The sequence below is a fragment of the Peromyscus maniculatus genome, chromosome 16, assembly GCF_049852395.1.
Source record: "Peromyscus maniculatus bairdii isolate BWxNUB_F1_BW_parent chromosome 16, HU_Pman_BW_mat_3.1, whole genome shotgun sequence".
In the NCBI taxonomy this organism is placed as follows: Eukaryota; Metazoa; Chordata; class Mammalia; order Rodentia; family Cricetidae; genus Peromyscus; species Peromyscus maniculatus.
The window spans coordinates 12,731,038-12,754,695 of NC_134867.1; the positions used below are offsets into that span (position 1 = coordinate 12,731,038).

General features: G+C 46.9%; 2 protein-coding genes and 1 non-coding gene across 3 annotated transcripts in view; 2 read left to right on the plus strand and 1 right to left on the minus strand.

The window, feature by feature from the left end:
• Ostm1 (osteoclastogenesis associated transmembrane protein 1) overlaps nt 1-1,673 on the minus strand; it is a 40,331-nt gene extending 38,658 nt beyond the window's left edge. Inside the window, exon 1 of the mRNA XM_006982762.4 lies at nt 878-1,673. Within this exon, the coding sequence (XP_006982824.1) occupies nt 878-1,291 (414 nt within the window). The 5' untranslated portion in view covers nt 1,292-1,673. The remainder of the gene's footprint in view (nt 1-877) is intronic.
• Nucleotides 1,674-11,889: 10,216 nt separating this feature from the next.
• LOC143268949 (uncharacterized) lies at nt 11,890-16,161 on the plus strand. Its single transcript, XM_076553001.1, has 5 exons — nt 11,890-11,951; nt 12,212-12,294; nt 12,963-13,098; nt 13,202-13,357; nt 13,426-16,161. The coding sequence occupies exons 1-5, from the start codon at nt 11,941-11,943 to the stop codon at nt 13,457-13,459; spliced, it is 420 nt and encodes a 139-aa protein (XP_076409116.1). The 5' UTR covers nt 11,890-11,940; the 3' UTR covers nt 13,460-16,161.
• A 5,496-nt stretch (nt 16,162-21,657) lies between these two features.
• On the plus strand, nt 21,658-21,730 carry Trnak-cuu (transfer RNA lysine (anticodon CUU)). Its single transcript has one exon. It is a non-coding gene; the product is annotated as a tRNA-Lys (tRNA).
• Nucleotides 21,731-23,658: the final 1,928 nt, after the last annotated feature.

The following is a 23,658-nucleotide window of genomic DNA, read 5'->3' on the forward strand; positions in this document are numbered from 1 at the left end:
ACTTACAAAGCAACTACTAGCCTGCAATACAAAAAGAACTTTTCCACCTCCCAATCCCGGTGTCCTGTTTTTCCTTTACCAGGCAACCCTGTGACTCTCACTTGGGCTGACACTCTAATCCTTTCCTAGAGTATACAGAACTTAGAGGCAAAAACTGTCTCTTCCTCTTTCTGTTCGCCTTCATTAAGTCCTTCACATTACCTTCCAAGTGACCAGAAAAGCTCTCAAGGTACGTAGAAGGGAAGGCTGAACGACCACGTGCTAACATTTCAACCCCACTGACCTGTGCCAGCTTTCTGTGGTTCCCTTTATCCCCACTTCATGGCTGAGAAAGCAAGCAGAGAGTGTCCCCAACTTGCCCGGAGTACAAGCTAATAAATGGGGTGGAACTGGACTCCTGGCCAGCAGGCTCCAGATTGTCTTATAGGCAAGATGAATTCCCATACCGAAGCAACTAGGATTTTTTGGTAGCAATTTATAGAGCAGGAAACTGATGTCTTGAAAAATAATCATAGTCACACTGCTAGACATTGGTGGCTCTGGGTATGTCCGCTGCAACGCTCAAGCTTCTAATGACTAACAGTTTCGAAAGGGTACTTTCTTGGAACTGCGAATTGAGATGGGGAAGGAGGAAGCTAAAAAATAGGATAAGGGAAGGCGTGTTGGCACACCCCCAACACCACCACCACGAAAGCCACTCATATCTAACTGCAAATCAGTCCCAAGAAGATGCCCGCTTGGGAAGCAGCATTCTAAACCCCAGGCCCTTAACGCCACCCGCCTGCTTCTGATACCCCAACTCCACAGACAGTCCAATCCCTTTTCCTTACTTTCCCAGCCCCTACCGCACAGGTGCCGGGGATGCTCCTCTACCCACCCCAAAGGTTCGGCTGATGTTGTCCATCTTGCTGGCGACCTGTTGGAAGAGCGGGTAGCAGGTCTGGCAGAGGCGCACGGGCCGAGCGCTGCGCACCAGACACCCGGTCAGCTCGGCGCTGCTATTGGCGAAGTCCATCAGCATCTCCCGGCACTCGGGCTCCAGATCCGGCAGGTCGGGGGGTAGCAGCGTCAGCGGCCCCAGACCTCCGCCCTGCAGCAGAGACAGGGTCAAGTCCTGCACCTCCAGCAGCTGCTGCTCCGACAGGAGGTCCGCAAAGCCCGGCTGCCGACTGCTGCCGAAAGGGAGCCCGCCCAGGGCGGACCTCCACCGCAGCAGCTGCAGCAGCAGCAACGCCCGCAGCCACCGCGACGGCCACCCGCTGCGCAGCCCCAGCACCGCGTCCGGAGCCATGCCCCCGGCCGGCCAGCACCAGATCGCTCACCGGGTTCCTCCGACAGCCGCCGCTTCCGGCTTCGGCCGGCGCAGGCCCGGAGTGAGGTCACGAGGTGCGTGCGTCACAGCCCCGCCCACCTGCCGGCGGAGGCGCGCGTGATGGAGAGCGCCGGCCGGGACGTCTGATGAGCTGCAGGTTCTGCAGGGCATCCCCAGCCTCTCTCCCGCACGCTCCAGACCCTGCGGTTCCCTGAGTTCTAGAAACCTGCGGAGAGCCGCCAGGGAGATGACTGTCGAGTGAGCTGCCAGAAAAGCCCCGTAGGCGGGTGGGTTTGGGCAGGTGTTTGCTTGCGCTCCGTTTTTCTTCACCTTCTCTGGAGCGTGGATAGCATCTTTTGGCAGTTACTGGTTTTGGAACTTGTGGCTTCCCCGCTTTAATTCTTTTAATTCTCAACCGTCTACCCGGACAGAACTTCCTGCAGTGATGAATATAGTCCTTGTCTTAGTAGGGCAGCCACTGGCCACATGTGGCTGATGGGCCCTTGAATTGTAGCTACTACGATTATAGAACTGATTTTTCAGTCTCACTTAATGTAAATGTAAATATCTGGCCGGTGGCGACCGTGCACGACGCGGATCTGGGTAGAAACCATCAAGTTTGCTTGGAACTGAAGGGGTTCCGGGATGCCTCACTTCAGTGTTTTAAACCCTGAGAAATCCTGGGCAAGCCGCTCAACTTAAGACCCTTTTTCATTTGATGGTGTGCACAGGGAGATTTTAGGGAACGCTCTAGCAAATACATGACAGCCGTGCAGGGCTGCAAAAAGAATTTACGCTCATGACCTAAAAGACTTTTTTTTTTTTTAAAGACAACATCTCATTTAAGTAACCCTTGCTGGCCTATAACCCCTTATGTAGCCTACTGGCCTCAGACTCACAGAGATCCACCTACCTCTTCCTCGTGAGCACTGGAATTAAAAGCACGCACCACCATCGTGCTCGTCTGGAAAGCCATTTCCTAACAGGTGTCTGATGAACGACTTTGGTGGAAGACTTCCTTCCCAGCTGCTCTGTCCCTCAGCTTCCCGGGTTGAGACTTTTGCTGGGCTAACTCCACGGTAGCTTAGTGTCTTGATTTGTTTCTGAAGAGTCTTGGGACTTTTTACCCCATCTGTTTGGTTAATGCTTTTTGTTCCTAAGTTTGGTTAGGTTGTTCAGTTTTGCTTCATGTTTTTGTAACCCATAAACTGAACAGTAGGATAGATGTTTTGTGTAACAATAAATGGGCTTCCAAATGGAAAAAAAAATAAGCTGTGTTCATTTACTCCAATACCATTATGTAACTTTTATGTTTTCCCATGTATACTAATTACTTTCCTGTTGTGATAAAACATCATGACCACGGGGACTTACGGAAGAGTTCACTTGGGTTTCTGGTTCCACGTGGCTAGTCTGCAATGGTGGAGCAGAGGCGTGGCTTGCAGGAGAAGGAAACTGGACCACACGTTAAACTGTAAGCGTAGAATGAGGGGAAGCTCCGAAACCTCACAGCCTGCCCATCCCCACATGACATACTTCCTCCAGCGAGGCCAGAACTCCTAATGGAGTGGGATTTTTCTTTGAGCCACCAGCTCATGAAAAAAGACACAGAGACTTATTATTAATTATGAAAGCTTGGCCTTAGCTTAGACTTGTTCCTAACTAGCTCTTATAACTTAAATTAACCCATGTCTTTTAATCTATGTTCTTTTATGTGGCTTGGTTACCTTTGCTCTGTACTAACCATCCAGCTTCCATTCTGTCTGTCTGGCAACTCTCTGCATCTCTGCCTTTCTTGCCAGCATCCTCTCTGCCCCAAATATCCTGCCTAGCTATTGGCTACTCAGCTTCTTATTAAACCGATCAGAAGACGCCTATTCCATAACACCTAAACCCACCCAAACAATGCCACTAACTAAGGACCAACTAGTCAAAGGTCTGAGACTATGAAGAACTTTCTCCTTCGGATTACCACACTGCATGAGAATCACCACCATGGCTGGCTGGGAGATTATATGTTTTGTTAAACTTCTATAGAAAACAAATTAGCATAACAAATATTAAAATGCATATTTTTTTGACCTACCAAATTTATCTAGAACATACCTTGTATAGACACGATTCATTTCAACTTTGTTTCTAACAGAAAAAAGATCCCTTAAAGAAATTCGGGGTTCTTCACCCTCCCTTTCTTTTCATTCCCTTCCTGGAACCAGTGAGCCCTAGAGATCAAGTGGAGTAAACTCCTGTCCATGCATGGTGGACTGAGGTACCCCAGGCCTGGGAGACATCGGGGACCAGGTGAGGTGACATGAAGGAGGGAGACAGTGTCAGCCTGGTGTAGGTACTGATCCTGAGTAGGATGAAAGGTCCTCATGCAGAGGAGGGGGCAGTGGTAGCTGAGAGGCTGCTTACATTCAGAGCAAGGAAGTGAGTATATTAAGAATAGTGGGCGGCTCATGCTTTAGTATAGTGGTGAGTATCCCGCCTGTCAACACATAACACTCAGGCCGCGGGCTGGATTGCCTTGCCGAGTGGAGGATGGTACACGCCTTTAATCCCAGCACTCGGGTGGCAGAGGCAGACAGATCTCTGAATTCAAGGCCAGCCTGGTCTACAGAGTGAGATCCAAGACAGCCAGGGCTACACAGAGAAACCCTGTCTCAAAATGCAAAAAATAAAACAATAATAATAACAATGGTAGTCTAGTTTCCTTTTTAAATTTTATGAGTATGGATGTTTTGCCTGCATATATGTCTGTGCACTGTGTGCATGCCTGGTGAGTACAGAAGCCAGGAGAGAGTGTCACATCTCTGGAAGTGGAGTTACAGATGGGTGTGGGCTGCTGTGTAGGTGCTGGGAATCACACCAGGGTCCTATGCAAGAGCAGCCAGTACTCTTAACCACTGAGCCGTCTCTTCATCTCCAGGAGTCTAGTTTCTTACTATCAGGAAAGAATTACAGATAGAAAAAGAGAAATGAACTCTGTATTCTTCAATTATACAAAACAGTGCAAGTTTGAGGCTTAAAATACATAGAAATAAGTGTATGTGCTGGCTAGTTTTTATGTCAACGTGACATGAGCTAGAGTTATCTGAGAAGAGAGAACCACAATTGAGAAAGCGCTTCCTGTAGGCAAGCCTTTGGAGCAGTTCCTTAATTATTGACTAGTGTAGGAGGGCCCAGGCCATATTTGGGCAGGGCAATCCCTCAGCAGGTGGTCCTGGATAATGAAGAAGCAAGCTGAAGCCGGGCAGTGGTGGCACATGCCTTTAATCCCAGCACTGGGAAGCAGAGCTAGGCAGATCTCTATGAGTTCGAGGCCAGCCTGGTCTACGGAGTGAGTTCCAGGAAAGGCGCAAAGCTACACAGAGAAACCCTGTCTCGGAAAACCAAAAAAAAAAAAAAAAAAATACTTTCTGCCCAAGTGCTTATTAGTTACAAAAAAAAGTAAATTTACATGGAAAATTCTGTGAAACTTCCTGTTAACAAAATGAGCAACAGAACATTGTTGTAATAGGATGCAGGCTTGGGCCTTGGCTCAGGGAACAGAGCACTTGCCAAGCAAGAGTGAGGTCTTGAGTTCAAGTCCCCAGAGCCAATCTAAAGAGGGGGCAGTAGCCTGTTTTCCACCCCATCCGTTGTACAGCGTGATGGGAGATGGAGACAGAATCCCTCAAGGGTTCAGAGCTTTAGCCTGGCATTTCCAGTGAAGAACAGACACTGTCTTGATGAAGGTGGGAGGCTGTCCTCTGACTTCCACAAACAACGTGGCATGTGCCTGCACTCTCACATGAACACAAGCACACACACGCACAGACACACATTAGGAAAATATCTTAAGCCAGTTGGTGGTGGAACACGCCTTTAGTCCCAGCACTCAGGAGGCAGAGCCAGGTGGATCTCTGTGAGTTCGAGGCCAGCCTGGGCTACAGAGCGAGTTCCAGGAAAGGCACCAAAACTACACAGAGAAACCCTGTCTCGGAAAACCAAAGGAAAAAAAAAAAGAAAAAGAAAATATCTTAAAGGAAATCCTGCTAAGATATCTTAAGGGCACAACATCATTCTCACCTGGAGGAGGCACAAGACCAGTAAAATCAAGATCCGTCCTACAAAGCATCCAGCCTGGATTCTTCAAGTGTAGTGGCTACAAAAGTCAAGAAAAGATGGAATTGCACCTGACATAAAGCAGAAGTCCCACAATACACCACCATCCACATATGCAATCAGCAAGTGTTTACTGTATCGATAAAGATTCCAGCATGCTGGAGTTGACCATCCTACAGAAAGGCAAAATGGCAATGACACCCATTCCTTGGGTGGTTGTTGCCTTGCTTGCTGGCCTTGATCAGATGTCCTCCCGATGCTAATTCCCTGAGGATTTCCTTCCTCCTAAAACAGCTCACCGTAGGTTCCTTGTTTGTGTATCCTGCATTTGGGGTAAACAGCTAGGATGCAACCATGTAAAACGTCTGTAGTGAACTTCTGCCCTCCGGGGTTCTCCCCCTGTGCTGTAAGCCTGTATTTAAGGCCTCCTCCCTCCTTTAATAAAGGGCATTCTACTGAGACAAATGACCCGCTGTCTTGTTTCTGTTTTTAATCCTCAGCCCCTTACTCGGACATGGGGAATGGGTGGTAGTGCGGATGCTACAACCCCCCACCCCCTGAGCCCCAGAACTGAACTATATGTCATTACAGTAGAAGACAGAACAGGTATACAAGATGCTGAGGTGTGTCTGGTGGGAAAGAGAACAGTTGATTAAAGAAATGTGATACAGAAATAACGAGACCTCGTGATTCTTTTGATCTGTAAGATGTGCCAGTGTTACAGATTTGCATATCCGGGCAGATGACAGTGCCGTGGTTAGGGCTAGGAACCCAGGAAGGGGCAAGCATTTGGACCGACAAGCAGTGAATCCAGCTGAGACACCAGAGGGTATTTCAATTGCAGCTGTGATGCCTGGAGGGGATTCCAAGCTGGGAGTTTCACCGGCTAGGTTTTTGTCAACTCTGAGAAGAGGAAGCGCAATTGAGAAAGTGTCTTGGTGAGATCAGCCTGTAGGCAGGCCTGTGGGGCCTCTTCTTGGTTGATGGAGGCGGAAGCACTTGGGACGGACCTGGGAGTGGCTCAGCAGGTAAAGCGCCTGCTGTGTGCTCTAGTTTGGCTCCTGCTGCTGTGATGAAACACCAGGGCCAAGAGCAACTTTGGGGGAGGAAAGGGGTTACCTGGCTTACATCCCCACATCACAACAGATCATGGGAGAAAGTCAGTAGAGGCCACGGAGGGACTCTGCCTACTGCCTCCTTCCCATGGTTTGTTCAGACTTTTCTTATACAAAGGACCACCTGCCCCACCCACGGTGGACTGGGCCCTCCCACAATCAACCATCAACCAAGAAAATGCCCTACAGACAGGCCCACAGCCCAACCTGAGGAAGGCAATTCCTAAACCAAAGTTTCTCTCTCCCTGGGTGACTTTAGTTTGCGTCCTGTTGACAAAAACTAACCAGCACACTGCACAAATATGAATGTTTAGTGGAAGCTCCACCTCAGTCCCTGGCACCCTGGCACACTTATACCCAAAGAGTCTGGAATGTTTGGGTGGGAGCTCCACCGGAACCCCTGGCACCCTGGTGTCCCTATATCCAAAGAGTCTGGAATGTTCTGGTGGAAGATCCACCTCAACTCCCCTCTCCCATCTCTTTCCCCAAACCCACCCCTTCAAAGGCCGCCAAACACAGCTCCTCCCCCAGAGATGCTCAGGACCACTCCCACGGGGCATTTAAGCTGCATCCCAGAAAACAGATGTGTAGTTTCCAGTCTCTCATCCCTGTCTCCTCTCTAGGGAGCCAGAGAATCACCCAGGAATGTTTTACCCATTAAATCAGGGCTTTTTCTAATTCGATCTGATTTGGATTGCTGTGTCATCAGAGAGGCTTTTTGGGGTGCAAAAATCTTTCAGTAAGGACCAGAGTTCAGATTCTCAAGACCCTTGTCAAAGTGGGTGGGCCTGGCAGCCTACCAGTGGAAAGAGGAAATACCCAGAGAAAGCCAGCAGCTAGCCAAAACCAGCTGAGACGGAGAGCTCCAGGCTCAGCAAGAGACCGTGCCTCAACATACAAAGAGGAGAGCCATCAAGAAAGACACCTCATGGGGCTGGAGAGATGGCTCAGTGGTTAAGAGCACTGACTGTTCTTCCAGAGGTCCTGAGTTCAATTCCCAGCAACCACATGGTGGCTCACAACCATCTGTAATGAGATCTGGTGCCCTCTTCTAGCATGCAGATAGAACACTGTGTACATAATAAATAAATATTTAAAAAAGAAGAAGAAAGACACCTCATATCAACATGCACTCACACATACACATGCATTCACACCACACATACATCAAGAAACTATTGAGGATCACTAGAAATGATGATATTCCTAATTATCTATACCATAAATGAATGTATGAGTGAGATCACAGAGAAGTCTTGAATAGAAACCTAGAACCTAAAAACAAACAAACAAAAATACAAAACAACAACAACAACAAAAACCACTAAAACCACTGCCGAAATTCAGGTCCTTTTATGCTCCTTTGTCTACACTATTGTACTATCAAAGAAAGGCTAGCAAAGGGGAAATGCAAGAAACCCACTATGTTCATCACACTTCTGTTGACTCAGTGTCTACTATCAGGCTTCCGTTTACTACAGCAAGTGCCGGGAACACATCAGCTAATGCAGAGAAAAGTTCCCTTTGGACTCATGACTTTGGAGATGTCAGCCTGTGGTTAACTGGCCCCATGTGTTGGCTTGTGTGAAACAGTACGTCATGCTGGGGAGCCTATAGCAGGGCGAAGCCATGAACCTCGTGGGAATAAAGGGGGACCAGGGTCCCACAATCCCTCTCCCGGGACACACCCCCACGACTCCCACACACTGAGGAGTTCCCACACCTCCCAATAGTGTGATGCTGAATATTAGGCCTTCAACACGTGAGCCTTTGGAGAAGAATCAACTGTTCGGACATTGTATGAAAGAATAAGTCTGGACTCTACAGACAGGCAGTTAAGGGTGAGTGTTACTCTTGCAGAGGACCCCAGTTCAGTTGCCTGTGACTCCATCTCCAGGGAATCCAACACCTAGCCTCCGTGAGCACACCACACACACACACACACACACACACACACACACACACACACACTATTAAAAAATAAGTCTTCAAAAGTTCAAATCTAAAATCTTCTCTATAAAAATAAAAGAGACGTTACATGCTTCCAAGATAATCCTTTCCAAAGTGGAGACCGGGACAATGGTGAGGAGGGTGAGACAGAAGCAGGCTGAAACCAGAAAGGAAAACATCTGACCCTGGATCTCCATGTCCCGTACCTGGCCAGAGGTGGCAGGATTCGGGCTCCAATGGGCTTGGGTGGTCTCGCTGGCTGTAGCCCACGTGGTCTCTCTCTTAAGCTGGCTCTTCTGGTTGTTGCCTGCTTCTCTCCTTGGCAGACACCCCACATTCCTGGCATCTCTTCCCTCCTAGTGTCCCCGTGAGAGCGTCACTGTCACAGTGTCCACCGCCATCCTCTCAGGAGCTATCCAGGGGGATTCTGAACCTGCCACACGCCTCTTGGCCTTCCAGGTGTTCCTCGGAATTGCAGCGGGAGCCTCAGTGACTGTATCACTGCAGCCTGCACATCTGCCAAAGCCCTGGGTGGCCAGCACCAAGATCTGGGGCTACGCAGGCTGCCCCTGAGTGCCTTGCCAACCACACATAGCCAGAGACAGTCTGGATGTCAAAAGACTCATCCCCACAAAGTCTGGAACAAAACGGGCCTGCCCTGAGTGGGGTTCTTGCCAATTCCAGGGATGGCCTCAAGTGTAGCTAGAGTTTTCCTGCCTTGCCCACAGTCAGGACAAATCTTTGTCACCCGCCAGTCCCACAGCCGCTCAGACCCAACCAAGTAAACACAGAGACTTATATTGCTTACAAACTGTATGGCCGTGGCAGGCTTCTTGCTAACTGTTCTTTTATCTTAAATTAACCATTTCCATAAATCTATACCTTGCCACGTGGCTGGTGGCTTACCGGCATCTTCACATGCTGCTGGTCATGGCGGCGGCTGCAGAGTCTCTCTGCCTCAGCCTTCTGCTTCCCAGAATTCTCCTCTCTCCTTGTCCCACCTACTTCCTGCCTGGCCACTGGCCAACCAGTGTTTTATTTATTGACCAATCAGAGCAACAGATTTGACATACAGACCATCCCACAGCACTCAAGGCCTTTTTTCTTTTGTCCCAGTGAGAGGTACTTAGCTTCTTTTTAACAATGTGAATCTCTTTAGCAACAGTGTTTCCCTTGTCAGCATCTCTAAACGCACTCTCTTGCAGACCTAACTGCACGTTTTCTTCTACATGTTTCTACTCTGCTCCTCTATAATCCTGATTCTCACTATAAATTTGGCTGGTAGAAGCTGGTAATACCCAGCCTGCTGCCTAAATGCTGCATCATTCTCAATTTCCCAGAGAAACTAATGCATCTTCTTTAAGCTCAACCTTTCATAAGGTATTGGGGCATAGATAAAATATGTCCAAATGCTTGGCCATGGTTTAAAGATATTATAAATCAGAGCTGTGGGTTTGGGAAAGAGCAGACACAAAATCACCTTTCAGAAACGAGCTTCATTAGGAGGGAGCCTCGTGAGCGCAGGAGGGGCCATGTTCCAGCCTTGGGGTGGGAGAGCATTGAGAAAGACACGTATCAGCTGGGCATTGGTGGCGCACGCCTTTAATCCCAGCACTCGGGAGGCAGAGGCAGGCGGATCTCTGTGAGTTCGAGGACAGCCTGGTCTACAGAGTAAGTTCCAGGAAAGGCACAAAGCTACACAGAGAAACCTTGTCTCGAAAAACCAAAACAATTTAAAAATATAAAAAAGAAAGACAATGTATCACTTCAGAGACAATGTATCATTCAGAGGCAGCCCCGGGGCCTCAAGGGGAAACAGGGCTTCCCTTTCAAACACACAGAGGAGCTCCGATCGGGAGGGAGCTCAAGGTATGATTAGGAGAGACAGCCACCACAGAGGGTGTGAGAGGGGACCTGAATGAGAGGAGCCTTCGAAAACACCCCACATAGAGGAGGGTATTCTGACCTTTCTAAATGTTGGGGTGCTGGTAGGAACTTCCACACTAGGTGATTTAGTCTGGTTTAGTCTAAGTGGCCACTTCTCTGTACCAATTTTCTCCATCTGTTACTGTAACATCCTCAAGATACACCACCTTAGATAGAGAAAAGCCTTATTCTGACTCATCACTTTGGAAGTTTCGGTCTCCTCAGAGGTCCACTTGCTTTTGGGATTGTGGTTGTTGCTCATTCTGACATGGAGTACACAGCCAAGTTTCTTTTTCTCAGTGGCCTTACTGACTTTGAAAGTTATTAATGAGTTACTGTGATAGTGTGGCTTTTTCTTCTGGGCATAACATGACTGCCATCTTGGATTAGATATTGGCCCTGTAGCCATGGCAACTACTTGAACTAAACAGTGTAGTGATAGCTAGACCTATGGGATGGCAATGGAGCTGATGACACTCCCTAGTAGAAGGAGGGAAGGTAGGGTCACCTAGTGACCTATTTCCACTAAATATGTGACTAGACATTTGTTTAGTTTCCCTAGGAAAAGTTAACAGAACAGTTAAAACTAAAATTTGACACATTTTGCATTTGTATATGAGAGCTGTGTTTCTTAACGGTTTGAAGATTAAACTATGTGATTGCCACTAAATATGTGAAATGAGGGGAAAAGCAAGGATGTAAGATAAGAAGGTAGGCAAAGATGATCAGAGGTTCAGGGACCATAGCCGGGCGGTATAATAATCCCAGCACTCGGGAGGCAGAGCCAGGTGGATCCCTGTGAGTTCGAGGCCAGCCTGGTCTACAGAGTGAGTTCCAGGACGGAGGTTCGGGGACCAAAGCTGGACCTGTCTCCTGAGTGACATCCTTTATACCTGTGGGCTTTCCAAACCCAAGATGGATCGTGTTGCTCCTTATCTTCTGATTGCACCCTTGGCTACAAATCTCACTCCAAGATAAAGGCAAAGGCTGTCTTAGAAAACTCCATATATCTGCCACTTCAACTGTCCTCCAAACTATTTTCTTTTTCTCCACAGCACTTAAAAACCATAAAAAAAAACAAAACCTCATACATGTTTGTATCTTCCTACTGGAATGTAAGCTTCCCGTGGAAGCCTTTGATGCCCTCTCAGCTTGTAGGATGGAGGTCGGCACATAATGGTGTTCAGCAGCTATTGAAAGCTTGTGTGAACTGAAGGGGACTTCCACAGGAAATGTAAGTGTGGTGGTTTGCATGAGATGTGCCCCCACAGGCTCAGGCTCTTGAACACACAGTCCCCATTTGATGATTGCTCTTTCAACCTTGCTGGAGGAAATAAATATTCATGGGGGAAACTGCTGTGGGGTGTTCCGTATGCTGTGAAAGTCTTGCTCTGATTGGTTGATAAATAAAGGGCTGATTGGCCAGTAGCCAGGCAGGAAGTATAGGTGGTGTAAACAGACAAGGAGAATTCTGGGAACAGGAAGGCTGAGAAAGGAGATGCTGGCCTGCTGTCCAGGGAGCAGCATGTAATGGCACACAGGTAAAGTCGTGGAACATGTAGCAGCACATAGATTAACAGAAATGGGCTGAGTTTGAATGTCAGCCCTAGTCAGTGGTAGGCCTGAGCTAATGGCTGAGCAGTTTTAATTAATATAAGCAGCTGGGTGATTATTTTACAAATGGCTGCAGGGTTTGTGGGGTTGGGCAGGACTGGAGAAAACTTCAGCTACAGGAAACTTTGAGAGTTTGTAGCCTCACTTACTTCCAGTTTGTTCCCTCGGCTCATGTTTACTACTGAAGATGTGATGTCTCCGATTCCTGCTCCGGCGGCCTGCTGCCATGTCCCTCCTGCAGTGGACTCTCCTACTGGAGCATGAGCCCAGGTAAACTCTCTCTCCCGGAAGTTGCTTTGGTCATGGCGTCTTATGACAGCAAAAGAAAGGTGACCAATACATAGGCCCAAGCGTGATGGCATGCATCTACAATCCCAGCCTTCGGAAGCCCAGACAGAAGAGCTCAAGTTCTAAGACATCCTGGACCACAAAATGAATTTCAGGTCAGCCTGAGCTACAAGGAGAAACTCTGGAGAGAGGGAGGAGAGAGAATGACTTGTTCTGAAGAGAGAAAAAGTAAAGTCACTAGGTAAATACAGTAAGATTACCAGGCAATCTTGAGTGACCAATGGAGATTTGTGAGCACAGTTTTAAGGTCTCAGGAGCTGGAATACTTGTGTCCTCTTTATCTGTGTTCAGATAAAAGCACAGTGTTGCCGGGCGGTGGTGGCGCACGCCTTTAATCCCAGCACTCGGGAGGCAGAGCCAGGCGGATCTCTGCGAGTTCGAGGCCAGCCTGGGCTACCAAGTGAGTTCCAGGAAAGGCGCAAAGCTACGCAGAGAAACCCTGTCTCGAAAAAACCAAAAAAAAAAAAAAAAAAAAAAAAAAAAAAGCACAGTGTTGTTAGGCATGGGCTGGCCACTTTAAGATGTTGATTATTCTGAAATGTAACAGTGTGTAGCTATCAGGCCATATCCCTGGGCCTTTCTCCCTCTAGGACATAGACTTTTGAAGTCCTACCTTGCTGTGGCCTTACAGCCCTTTCTCCTCAAAGCTGCAAGTGAGATTTATGGATCTGCTCAGTACCTGGTCACGCTTGGAGTCACACAGAATAAACCAGACTGGATCATATGGTATGAACTTCCCACTAGCTCCCCCAAACCTAGAAAAGCCAGAATATCCCCTTTGGAGTGTTTTCTGAAAGTGCTGCTGTTATTATTTTTAAAACAACATTAGTGCTGTGATGAGACAGCCTCTCCCAGTGCTCTCCGTCTGGGGTTCTGCATCTGGGACCCTGTACCGAGGTTTATCAGACCTGCGACTGCCCACTCCGCTTTTTTCATTCGCCCAGCCGCCAGGACCGCTCCGCACAGCACACTGGCTAACCAGATGGTGAGTTTCCCCTTTCCGATCCCTAGCCATTTCCCATAAGTGTAGCCTGAGATATATTTCTTGTGCAGGACCCCTGGGGGATCCTCGGGCTGCACACCATGACACGTTCTCTCTTGACAAAGTATTGAATGCTGTCTGGACTCCCAGGGGCTTCTCCGGTACGTGTGCTCCCAGCCCTTGCCCTTCTTGTGATGATGACTCCGGTAACTTGTGCTGTTATTTTATGCCGGTCCACAGATTACCTATCCTCGGGCACGCTTGAGATGGGAGTCTGGGATACCATTTGTTATTTTAATTTTTTTTTCTTGGCTGCAGTCATGGGACATGGAGGCTTCCTCCTCTTGGTCCCACTCCTCCTCTGAGATGCCTTGAGTATCCCCAGATACCAGTAAATTTGGCCACGTAACGGCTGCTTGGACCCCGATATTTCATGGGAATTATCTAACTTCTGCCAGCGAACAGGCAAATGAAAAGAGTTACCTTATCCCCACACTTTTACCTAAGCTCTTGACCCTCCCTTTCTGAGTCTTTCTCTCCTGCCCACTTACATTCCTGAACCTAAGGAATCTCTGACTCCAAAGAACCTTCTCTGTTCTCCACTCTATTCTCCAGTACTGGCCAGGCCACTAAGCATGGACAGGTCTGGAAGCAGGCTGGGACGCATGCAAATAAGTTTATGATCAGGACCCACGCTGGGATCATAATAACCCGATGGCTCTCTAGCCAGAGATCAGTTTGCAATCTACCCTGGTGGATCTTCCTAAAGCTGTCCTCAATCCAACAAGCTAAAAAAAAGTAATTCAAGACACGTAATAAAATCCATCTCTTGTCTCCCAGAGTTCCCTGACGTTAGGACTAAACGTAAGCATCTGGAGAGCAAGGCCCCTGACGCCACAGGAAGAAGTTTCAGCTGTGGCATTTAAGGTGCACTGTAAGAGGGATAAGAAAGCCCCTGAACAGAACTGTCAAATGCCGGCACACGCTATCCAAGTGGCTGCATAAGGGCTTCCAGGTCCCTGTTTTAAATGTGTCCTGCAAAAGGCCACGTAGGCTAGTGCATGCCCTGCCAGGCCATCAGTTGAGCCTTGTACAAAGTGCCACCTAGAGAGATGCTGGTCAGCTGACTGCCCCTGTACACCTCATGGCATGGGGACATCAAACAAAGACCTCCAGCAGACCTCCTAGGCTAGGCCACAGCTCACAGGGAACCCAGGACGCAGCGTGCAGGCGATCCATTTCCTTCCTATTGGACACTGAGCCACTTACTCAGTTCTGAGGGAGTTTTGGGGTCCCACCTCTCCTCGTTTCCCTATTATCGGGGTAGGGGGACAGCCTTATCCACCTCACCAGACTTATTTGTCCTTTCAGGGTTACTTAATGGGAAGAGATTTTCCAGCTAAGGTAGGAGCTTTCATTTCATTTGCTCCCTCCATGTGCCTCACTCCAGACCGGTCAGCAGCGCTTCTTCTCCTCATGTACAGGGACACAGACAGGGCCTGGCTCTCTCTCTCAAGTTCCAGAGGACACCAGAATCCTCTGCCTTGTCCCCAATTCCAGAAGAATGAGGTTTCACCCCATAAGCTTTTCTCTTCCTGGTTCCCTCTTCTAATTAACTGCTCAGCTAATTGTTACAGGATCATCATAGAGCTGGAGTCCAAGGATCATCAGATATACCCAGGGAGTAAGGAACATCCCCAGACCAAAAAGGGTCTGGGCTCTGCGAAAACAGACCTTAATATAACAATTTATTATTGTTAAATGCTCTCAGCAATTGATCACTTGTGTCTCCTGGATGCTAAACTAATATGGAAACAGGTGCCTTAAAATTATCTGTCTCTGATAAAGAAAAACATGTTCCTCTCCCTCTCCCCCTCCCTCCCTCCCTCCCTCCCCCTCCCCCTCTCCCTCCCCCCCCCTCTCTCTCTCTCTATCCAACATAAGCAGAGTACTAAACACTTTAACACTACAATGTCATGGTCACCAGCCCAAGACTTTAATTTTTCTCATGTGCTTCTTAATATGTTCAAAACTTTTTCTAAGCTCCAGAAACCAGCTTAAATCCATCTGGACAGGTCGGATCTACTTCAGTCTCCCAGACACAAGCAGCCAGAGTCCCAGGCCAAGAGGAATGATGAACCAGTCCAAGGGAGCAGATGACAGCCCACCATCCCAGGACGCCTGTGTACCTCAGAAGCCCCCTTCCCTACCCTCCCAAGAGTTAACCAATGCCCACCAAGTCAGCTGGAAGCAGTTTTTCTGGGATAAACAACACCCCTATTCCTGTTCACCCACTTGTTTTTGTTTTTTGTTTTGTTTTTTTGAGACAGATTTTCTCTGTGTTGTTTTGGTGCCTGTCCTGGATCTTGCTCTGTAGACTAGGCTGGCCTCTAACTCACAGAGATCCGCCTGGCTCTGCCTCCCGAGTGCTGGGATTAAAGGTGTGTGCCACCACCGCCTGGCTCCACTTTTTTATAATAAGCAAAAAGTCTGGAATGTTAGAATTCTGCTGCTCCTCCAAATGCATGACTGCACATGTGCAGTTCAGTAGCTTAGCAAGGGGTCTTACATCTTATGTCATCAGTGTGCTGCATGATTGCACAGGTGAGCGTAGCATGGTCATGCAATCAGCACATGTGTGGCATAGTTCCATAAGCCCACCTGCACATGTGCAGGGGAATCCTTAAAAAGCCAGACACAGACTCTCCCCTCCTCTTCTGCTCTCTTCTTCTCCCCCCCTCTCTCTTCCCAGGCCTGGCCACGCTCTTTTCTGTCCCCCACCCTCCTAATAAAGCTCTGATACTGGGTTTTGTCATGGCTCGTGACCTTTTCACTCAGTAACAGCGCCGCTTATTATTTTTAAAACAGCAGAATGGTCCCCATAGGCTCATATATTTGAATGCTTCGTCACCAGGGAGTGGAACTCTTTGAGAGGTTTAGAATAATTAGGAGGTGTGGCCTTGTGGGAGTGTGTATTGGTGGTGAGCTTTGAGCCAGGCCCGATTCCACTCCCTCTCTCAGCCTGCTGATCAGGATGTAGCTCTCAGCTCCTGCTCCAATGCAATGCACACCACCACACTCCCCGCTATGATGGTAACGGACTAAGCCTCTGAAACTGTAAGCAAGCACCCAGTTAAATGCTGCCTTGGTCATGGTGTCTCTTCACAGCAGTACAAGAGGGACTCGGACAGTTTCAGAGATTCAATTCATGGTCATCTGGGCAGCATACCACGGCAGGAGTGGGTAGCAGAAGAGGCTAGGAAGGAAAGAGAGAGGAGAGCTTGGCATTCCATTTCCTCCTCAGAAGCACAATCCCAGTAACTTCCCTCTGGTTGTCCTCACATCCTAAAGGTTTCTGTTAGGATCCACCCAGGATCCTGATGTCATCTTACATAAAGCCCCCTTTAAGAGGAAAAAAAAAAACCCCTCCCTCTCCTTCCTCTCTCCCTCTCTCTCTTCATGAGGCTGCAAGCACCTCTGCTTTCCTTTCTCTCCTTTTCTCTCTCTTTCTCCCTCTCTCCCTCCCTCTTTCTCTCTATTCCCTCTCCCCAACACCCTTTAATAAAACTTCCCACAAGGATGCAGTGTCTGCATGGTGTGAGTAATTTCTGCCACGCCCCCTTGGCCGCCACCGGCATGGCGTGTCTCCTTGGCTCAAACTTGCCAAGGCCTCTTGCGAGCCGTTCCACAACAGCTCACCATCTCCGACTGGCATCATAGACTGAAGCCCAGGCTTTCAATACCAGGGCCTTTAGTCCTTCAAACATTCAAGATACAAACTATAGTACCGTTCTCTAGGGTGTCACCCATAATCTCTATTTCCTCAATATCTTCCTTAATTAATGCTGGTAACCACTTTGTCCTAACAGAGCTTGTCTCTGTTCTGTTGGCCACACTTCTACTATGCTTCATGGCCTCTGAAAACTCCATGGAACTTCCTTAGGAGCAGTTATCCCTATGGAAAAGCAGGAGAGCCAACCCTAAGCATGGTGGCTCACTCCTTCTGCTATGAGCATGAGAATGGCCTGGAAGATTTTTTTTTTTCAAGTTCCACTAGGGACAAATGTGATAGTGCAAACCTTAAACCCCAGCCTTCTGGAGCTAGAGGAGGCAGATCACTGAGTTCCAGGCCAGCTTGCTTACATAGAGAGATCCAGGCCAGCCAAGGCTACTCTGCCCTGAAAATAAAACGCAGTAAGAGTCTGGTGAAAAAGCCGGGTGGTGGTGGCGGCGGCGCACGCCTTTAATCCCAGCACTTGGGAGGCAGAAGCAGGCGGATCTCTGTGAGTTCGAGGCCAGCCTGTTCTACCAAGTGAGTTCCAGGAAAGGCGCAAAGCTACACAGAGAAACCCTGTCTCGAAAAACCCAAAAAAAAAAAAAAAAGAGTCTGGTGAAATGGTTCAGCCATTAAAAGCACCAACTGTTCTACCAGAAGATCAGGGTTTGATTCCCAGCACCAACATGGCAGCTTGCAACCATCTCTAACTTTCAGAGGATTTGGTACTCTCTTCCGGCCTCCACAGGTAGCAAGCATGCCTGCAGTGCACATACATACAGGCAAAATGTTCATATACATAAAATAATCAAATAAAATGAAAAAATAAAATTTCCACTAGGGGAAAGTAATTGGAAAGGAAAAAATATGTTAGAGCTTTAAGTGGGTCTCCAGTCCTTCCATTTCTGGAGTCCTTCTGCCCATGTGATCATGTTTATGAGGAAAAGTAACTTAGCCTTTTAGCTTACAGGTCTCTGCCATGGAATCTATCCACACACCTTCCAGAAATTTTATACTTTATAAAGTATATACAGTATAGCTTTATACTGTGACCTTGTGAGACACTGGGGTTGTGTATCCTAGAGCAGGTTTGTCTGTAAAAACAGTTAAACCCTTGTTACCTGCATGTATGTTTGCTTGCTGACTGCTCTGGTCCTCTCATTTGGACCTTCTTTTATTGGACATTAAGCTTTAGAGTAAAGACTACTCAGCTTCCTCAGATGTCCAGTCTCTTCAACTGTTGAATAGTTTTAGTTGAATGTATGTCTGCACAGCTTCCCTTGCATCTAGTTATCTATGAATCAAAACTATGGTTTTTAAGTCAAATTTTCCCATTAAAAGAATTTTTTTTTAGTGTGTGTGTATGTCTGTGTACACATGTGTACATGCACATGGTGAGGGGGCATGCATGCTGCTGTAACATGTAGAGGTCAGAGGACAACTCCGTGGAATTGGTTCCATCTCTTTGTCTTTTTGCTCTGGGTTTTTGTTTGTTTGTTTGTTTGTCTTTTGAGACAGGGTTTCTCTGTGTAACAGCCCTGACTGTCCTGGATCTCGCTCTATAGACCAGGCTGGCCTTGAACTCAGAGATCCACCTGCCTCTGCCTCCCAAGTGCTGGGTTTAAAGGCGTGCACCACCACCTGGCCACTCTGTTTTTTATAGATTTCGTTAATTTTATTCTCCACCACTTCTATTCAGTTTCTTATTTCTGCTGCCATATTTTAATTTCCTTTGTAAATACTGCATCTTTTTAAAGTTGTCTTCTTCTTTAGTCTGTTTTTTCCAGGTTGCCTCTTTCCTGGTGTGTGTGTGTGTGTGTGTGTGTGTGTGTGTGTGTGTGTGTGTGTGTGTGCATGTCTGCTCAGGTACACATGTACATAGGTGTACATGTTTGTGCACACACATGTGGGGTCTAAAGGTCAAATTTATATGGAGCCATCACCCTGTTCTTTTGGTTTTGGTTTTGGTTTTGAGATAATATAATTACATCAGTTTCCTTTTTCCTTTCCTCTCTCTACACAATCCCATATACCTGTTATTGCTACTTTCAAATTCATGGTCTCTTTTTTCATTAACTGTTATTGTTGTTTTGTGTGTTTATACATGTGTGTTTTAGGGTTTCTATTGCTGTGAAGAGACACCATGACCAGGGCAACTCTTACAAAGCAAAATATTTAATTGGGACTGGCTTACCTTTTCAGAGGTTTCAGTCCACTATCATCATGGCAGGACATGGTGACATGCAGGCAGACACGGTGCTGGAGAGGTAGCTGAGAGTTCTACATCTTGATCTGCAGGTAACAGGAAGTGAACTGTCCCCCACACTGGGCATAGCTTGAACATATGAGACCTCAAAGCTCACACCCACAGCGACATACTTCCTCTAGCAAGGCCACACTTCCTAATAGTGCCACTCACTATGGACCCAGCATTCAAACACATAAGTCCATGGGGACCATACCTATTCAAACCACCACAGTGTGCATTCCTAAATTCATAAATACAACTGGCTCAGTCTGTATTAACCTGTATGTATGTTCTCAGGGCTGACCATTTGGTATTGGATAACTATTGGTGTGCTCTTCTCTGGAGAAGACTGTTTCTTCCACTCTCAGCCTTCCTTAGTTGCCTGTAGTTCTTTGTGTAGGGTTGAGGCCACCTGAGAGCCACCCTGTTTGGGGTCCATTGTCTCTCACTGGGACCTGAGCCGTGCCTCTTAGGTTAAAGCTGTCTGGCGAGCAAGCTCCAGAGATCTGCCTGTCTCCGCCTCCCTGGCACTGGAATCACAGCAAGGCCTGGCTGGCTTCATTTGTTTGCTTTTTATGTTGATCAGGTCTTCATGCATAGCAAGCACTTTGTGAACTAAGCCGTCTTCCCAGCCCTTTGTTTTGATTTTATGTCTCTCCTTAAATGTCTCGTGGTTATTGCCTGTCTGAATGTATTTAAAAGAGGAGCACTATGAAACTCTGTGGAAATGCTCTGTTCATGGATGGACATAAAAATCCCAAAACAATAGACTGAAATCATCAATATTATGTTATATTGTTTGGATTAAACCTAGGACATCAATCATGCTAGAAATGCTTTCTACCCCTGAGCTACATCCACAGTTCTGAAAACATGAATATTTTAAATGTTTTTCTCTTGGACAGGTCACACTCTGCAGAGAATCATCTGCCAAAATTCTACCCAGCTGCCAGTAATCTCAGATCCTGGCCATAGAGAAAGGCTGGCAGTTCAACATTAAAACAGTAGACTTTTCTCTAAGCCTTCTGGTTTAACAAAATGCCCTGGCCCTCGAATGTGCTCATGTGTCTTGAGCCAGATTCTCTCTGCCTCACTCTGTCTCCAAAAAGTTTTCTGGAAGAGTCAGGGTGGGAGTTAAGGGGTGGGTTAAGTCGGGGTGGAACCCAGAGTTTAAGGGGTGGGATGCAGAGTTAAGGGGTCGATGTTGAAAACAAGCTTTGAATTTTTCTTCTTTTGCCCATACTTCCAGAGGGACTTGCCATGCTGTCTTTGTTTTTTTGGTCATTTGACTGTTCTGTAACATAATATACAGTGCCCCTCCCCCCTTGCTACAGACTTAAAATTCAGTTCTGTTGGTTCTGTTACTAATTCATCTGTTTTCTGCCTTCTGGTACTTTTTTTTCTGTTCTCTTTGTCCTTATGTGTTTTGTTTTGTTTTGTTAACTCTTACTGGGGCCTAGAGAGATTGCTCGGTGGTTAAGAGCACTTATTCTTATAGAGGACAGGAGTTTGGCTCTCAGCACCCACACAGTAACTCACAACCATCCATAGCTGTAGTTCTAGGGCATCTGACGTCCTTTTCTGGCCTCCACAAGCACCAGGCATACATATGGTACACATGCATATGTACACACACACATATGTGTAAAATAAATGAACTCTTAAAAAGTTTTAATATGTTTACTGTCTTCAGGAATAGTGGCACACACTTGCAATCTTATCAGTCAGGAGACTCAGGCAGAGACATTATGAATTTGAGGCCAACCTGGGCTACATAGAGTTCCAGGCTAGCTTGGGCTATGCAGCAAAACTATGTCTCAAAAAAAATAAATAAACAAAGGAACAGAAATTAACAAAAATCTGGGCTGGAGAGATGGCTCAGCAGTTAAGAGCAACATCTGCTCTTCCAGAGGTCCTGAGTTCAATTCCCAGCCACCACATGGTAGCTCACAGCCATCTATAGTGGGATCTGATGGCCCTCTTCTGGCTTGCAGGTGTATATGCAGACAGAGCACTCATACATTAAAAAAATAAATCTTTTTAAAAGAAATTAACAAAAATATCCTGGCTGTTATTTTTGTGGGATGTCATAAACAAGCAGATGTACATTCAGCCTGCTATCTTACATCACATCCTCTTTGTTTTCACCTGTTTGCTATTAAAAGTGTGTATCCTATGCCACTTCCCGCCATGAGGTACTAGTTTCTTGGAGAAGGCAGACCACGGCCCTTGATATTTGTGCAGCAGAAGTGCCTGACCTGGTGTCTTCTGTTGCCACTAGCCCGGCTAGCTCAGTCGGTAGAGCATGAGACTCTTAATCTCAGGGTCGTGGGTTCGTGCCCCACGTTGGGCGCCATTTGTTGCCGGAGGGCTTCTCTCCAGGTTCCCCAAGCCCCACAGTCCCACAATCCACATATAAAATAATCACTCAGACGCTTATATCATTTATAAACTGTATGGCCGTGGCAGGCTTCTTGCTAACTGTTTTTTTATCTTAAATTAACCCATTTTTATAAGTCTATACCTTGTCACATGGCTGGTGGCTTCCCAGCGTCTTCACATGCTACTTCTCCTGGCGGTGGCTGCAATGTCTCTCCTCCTTTTTCCTGTTTCCCCAATTTTTCTCTCTCTTTGTCCCGCCTATACTTCCTGCCTGGTCATTGGCCATCAGTGTTTTATTTACATAGAGTAATATCCACAACAGTCTTCCACATGAAGGCACTCACAAGTCTGGTAGTTTGATGGGAATGCTCTCCATCGGCTCAGATATTTGAACACTGGGTAGCCAGTTGGTGGTGGTGTTTGGAGAGGTTTAGAGGGTGTGGCCTTCCTGGAGGAATTATGTCCCTGGGGCTGGGTTTGGGGGTTTGAAAGCAATAATGCACCACTAACAGTTTGCTCCTTCTGCTTGGTGTTTGCCGTTCAGGATGTGAACCCTCAGCTCCCTGCTCCTGCTACCAGGCTTTCGATCCACCCCCATCATGAACTCTGACCCCACTGAACATAAGAGCAAATAAACTCTTCCGGGAGTTGCTTTGGTCATGGTATTTTATTAGAGCAATAGAAAAGTAATCAATATGGTAACCTTGTTTTGATGAATTTATGTACTGCAAAATGCACTGGCTTAGTACTGTTTACATTAAGTTTTTTTTTTAAGATATATTTGAGCTGGGTGTGGTGGTGCACACCTTTAATCCCAGCACTCAGGAGGCAGAAGCAGGTAGATTTCTGTGAGTTCCATACTAGCCTGGTCTACTACATGAGCTCTAGGACAGCCAGGGCTGTTACATAGAGAAACTCTGTGTTGAAAAACCTAAATAAATAAATAAATAAGTTTATGTTTATGGCTATTTTTTCTGCATATATGTCTGCACACCAGAAGAGGGCATTGGATCCCTTGGGACTATAGTTACAGAAAATTGTGAGCCACCATGTGGGTGCTGGGAATTGAACTCAAGACCTGTGGAAGAATAGCCATCTCTCCAGCCCAGAACTAAATGATTCTTACATTGATCATTGGTGCTGTGCAATAATTCTCTTGTACACTGTAAAGATTTGTCACTCAAATTGGTTTAATAAAATGATGATTGGCCTGTAACCAAGCAGGAAGTAGAGGTGGGGCAACCAAACTAAGAATGATGGAAATGAGAAGGACAGGGTGAAGAGTCACTAGCCAGATGCAGAGGGAGCAGGAGATGAACATGTCATGCTAAAAAAGGCACTGCCATGTGGCAAAGCATAAATAGAAATATGGGTTAATTTAAATATAAGAGTGAGCTAATAGCAAGCCTGAGCTATTGGCTGAGCATTTATAATTCATATTCAGCCTCTGAGTTGGTTATTTGGAACCAGGTGGTCAGGATATGAAAATATCCATTTACACAGTGGAATGTATTTTTATTTTCCTAATTCTTTAGTATCCAAAAGCTCAAACAATGACAAGCAAAAGATCCAGTGTAACTAACCTTAGTGCCTATGAACTTTGTAAACCTGATTACGATGGCCTGACAACATGGGAAATGTCTAAAGACTGTGACAGTCATTTCAACTAATTACTAAATTTTGCAGCCAAGAAGTATGCATACGTGAATATGTGCATTAAATCTTAAACTCGTCCGATGTCAATGGAGATTCTGCTGACTGTCTCGGCATTCCTTCTTTGTTTTCCTCAGTCTTCAGAGACTCCATCCCTTGCACATTTGAGGAAAACACAACTGATCTGATACCGACCACAATAATGCTGATGTCAGCAGGTATTGGATATCGGGGTTCAGTGGGCCC

What these genes read in the sequence shown, in the direction of transcription:
- LOC143268949 (XM_076553001.1), top strand. An exon ending in AAACCAGACTGGATCATATG is followed by an intron (nt 13,099 to 13,201) that starts GTATGAACTTCC and finishes AAACAACATTAG; the next exon opens with TGCTGTGATGAGACAGCCTC. An exon ending in GCACACTGGCTAACCAGATG is followed by an intron (nt 13,358 to 13,425) that starts GTGAGTTTCCCC and finishes TTTCTTGTGCAG; the next exon opens with GACCCCTGGGGGATCCTCGG.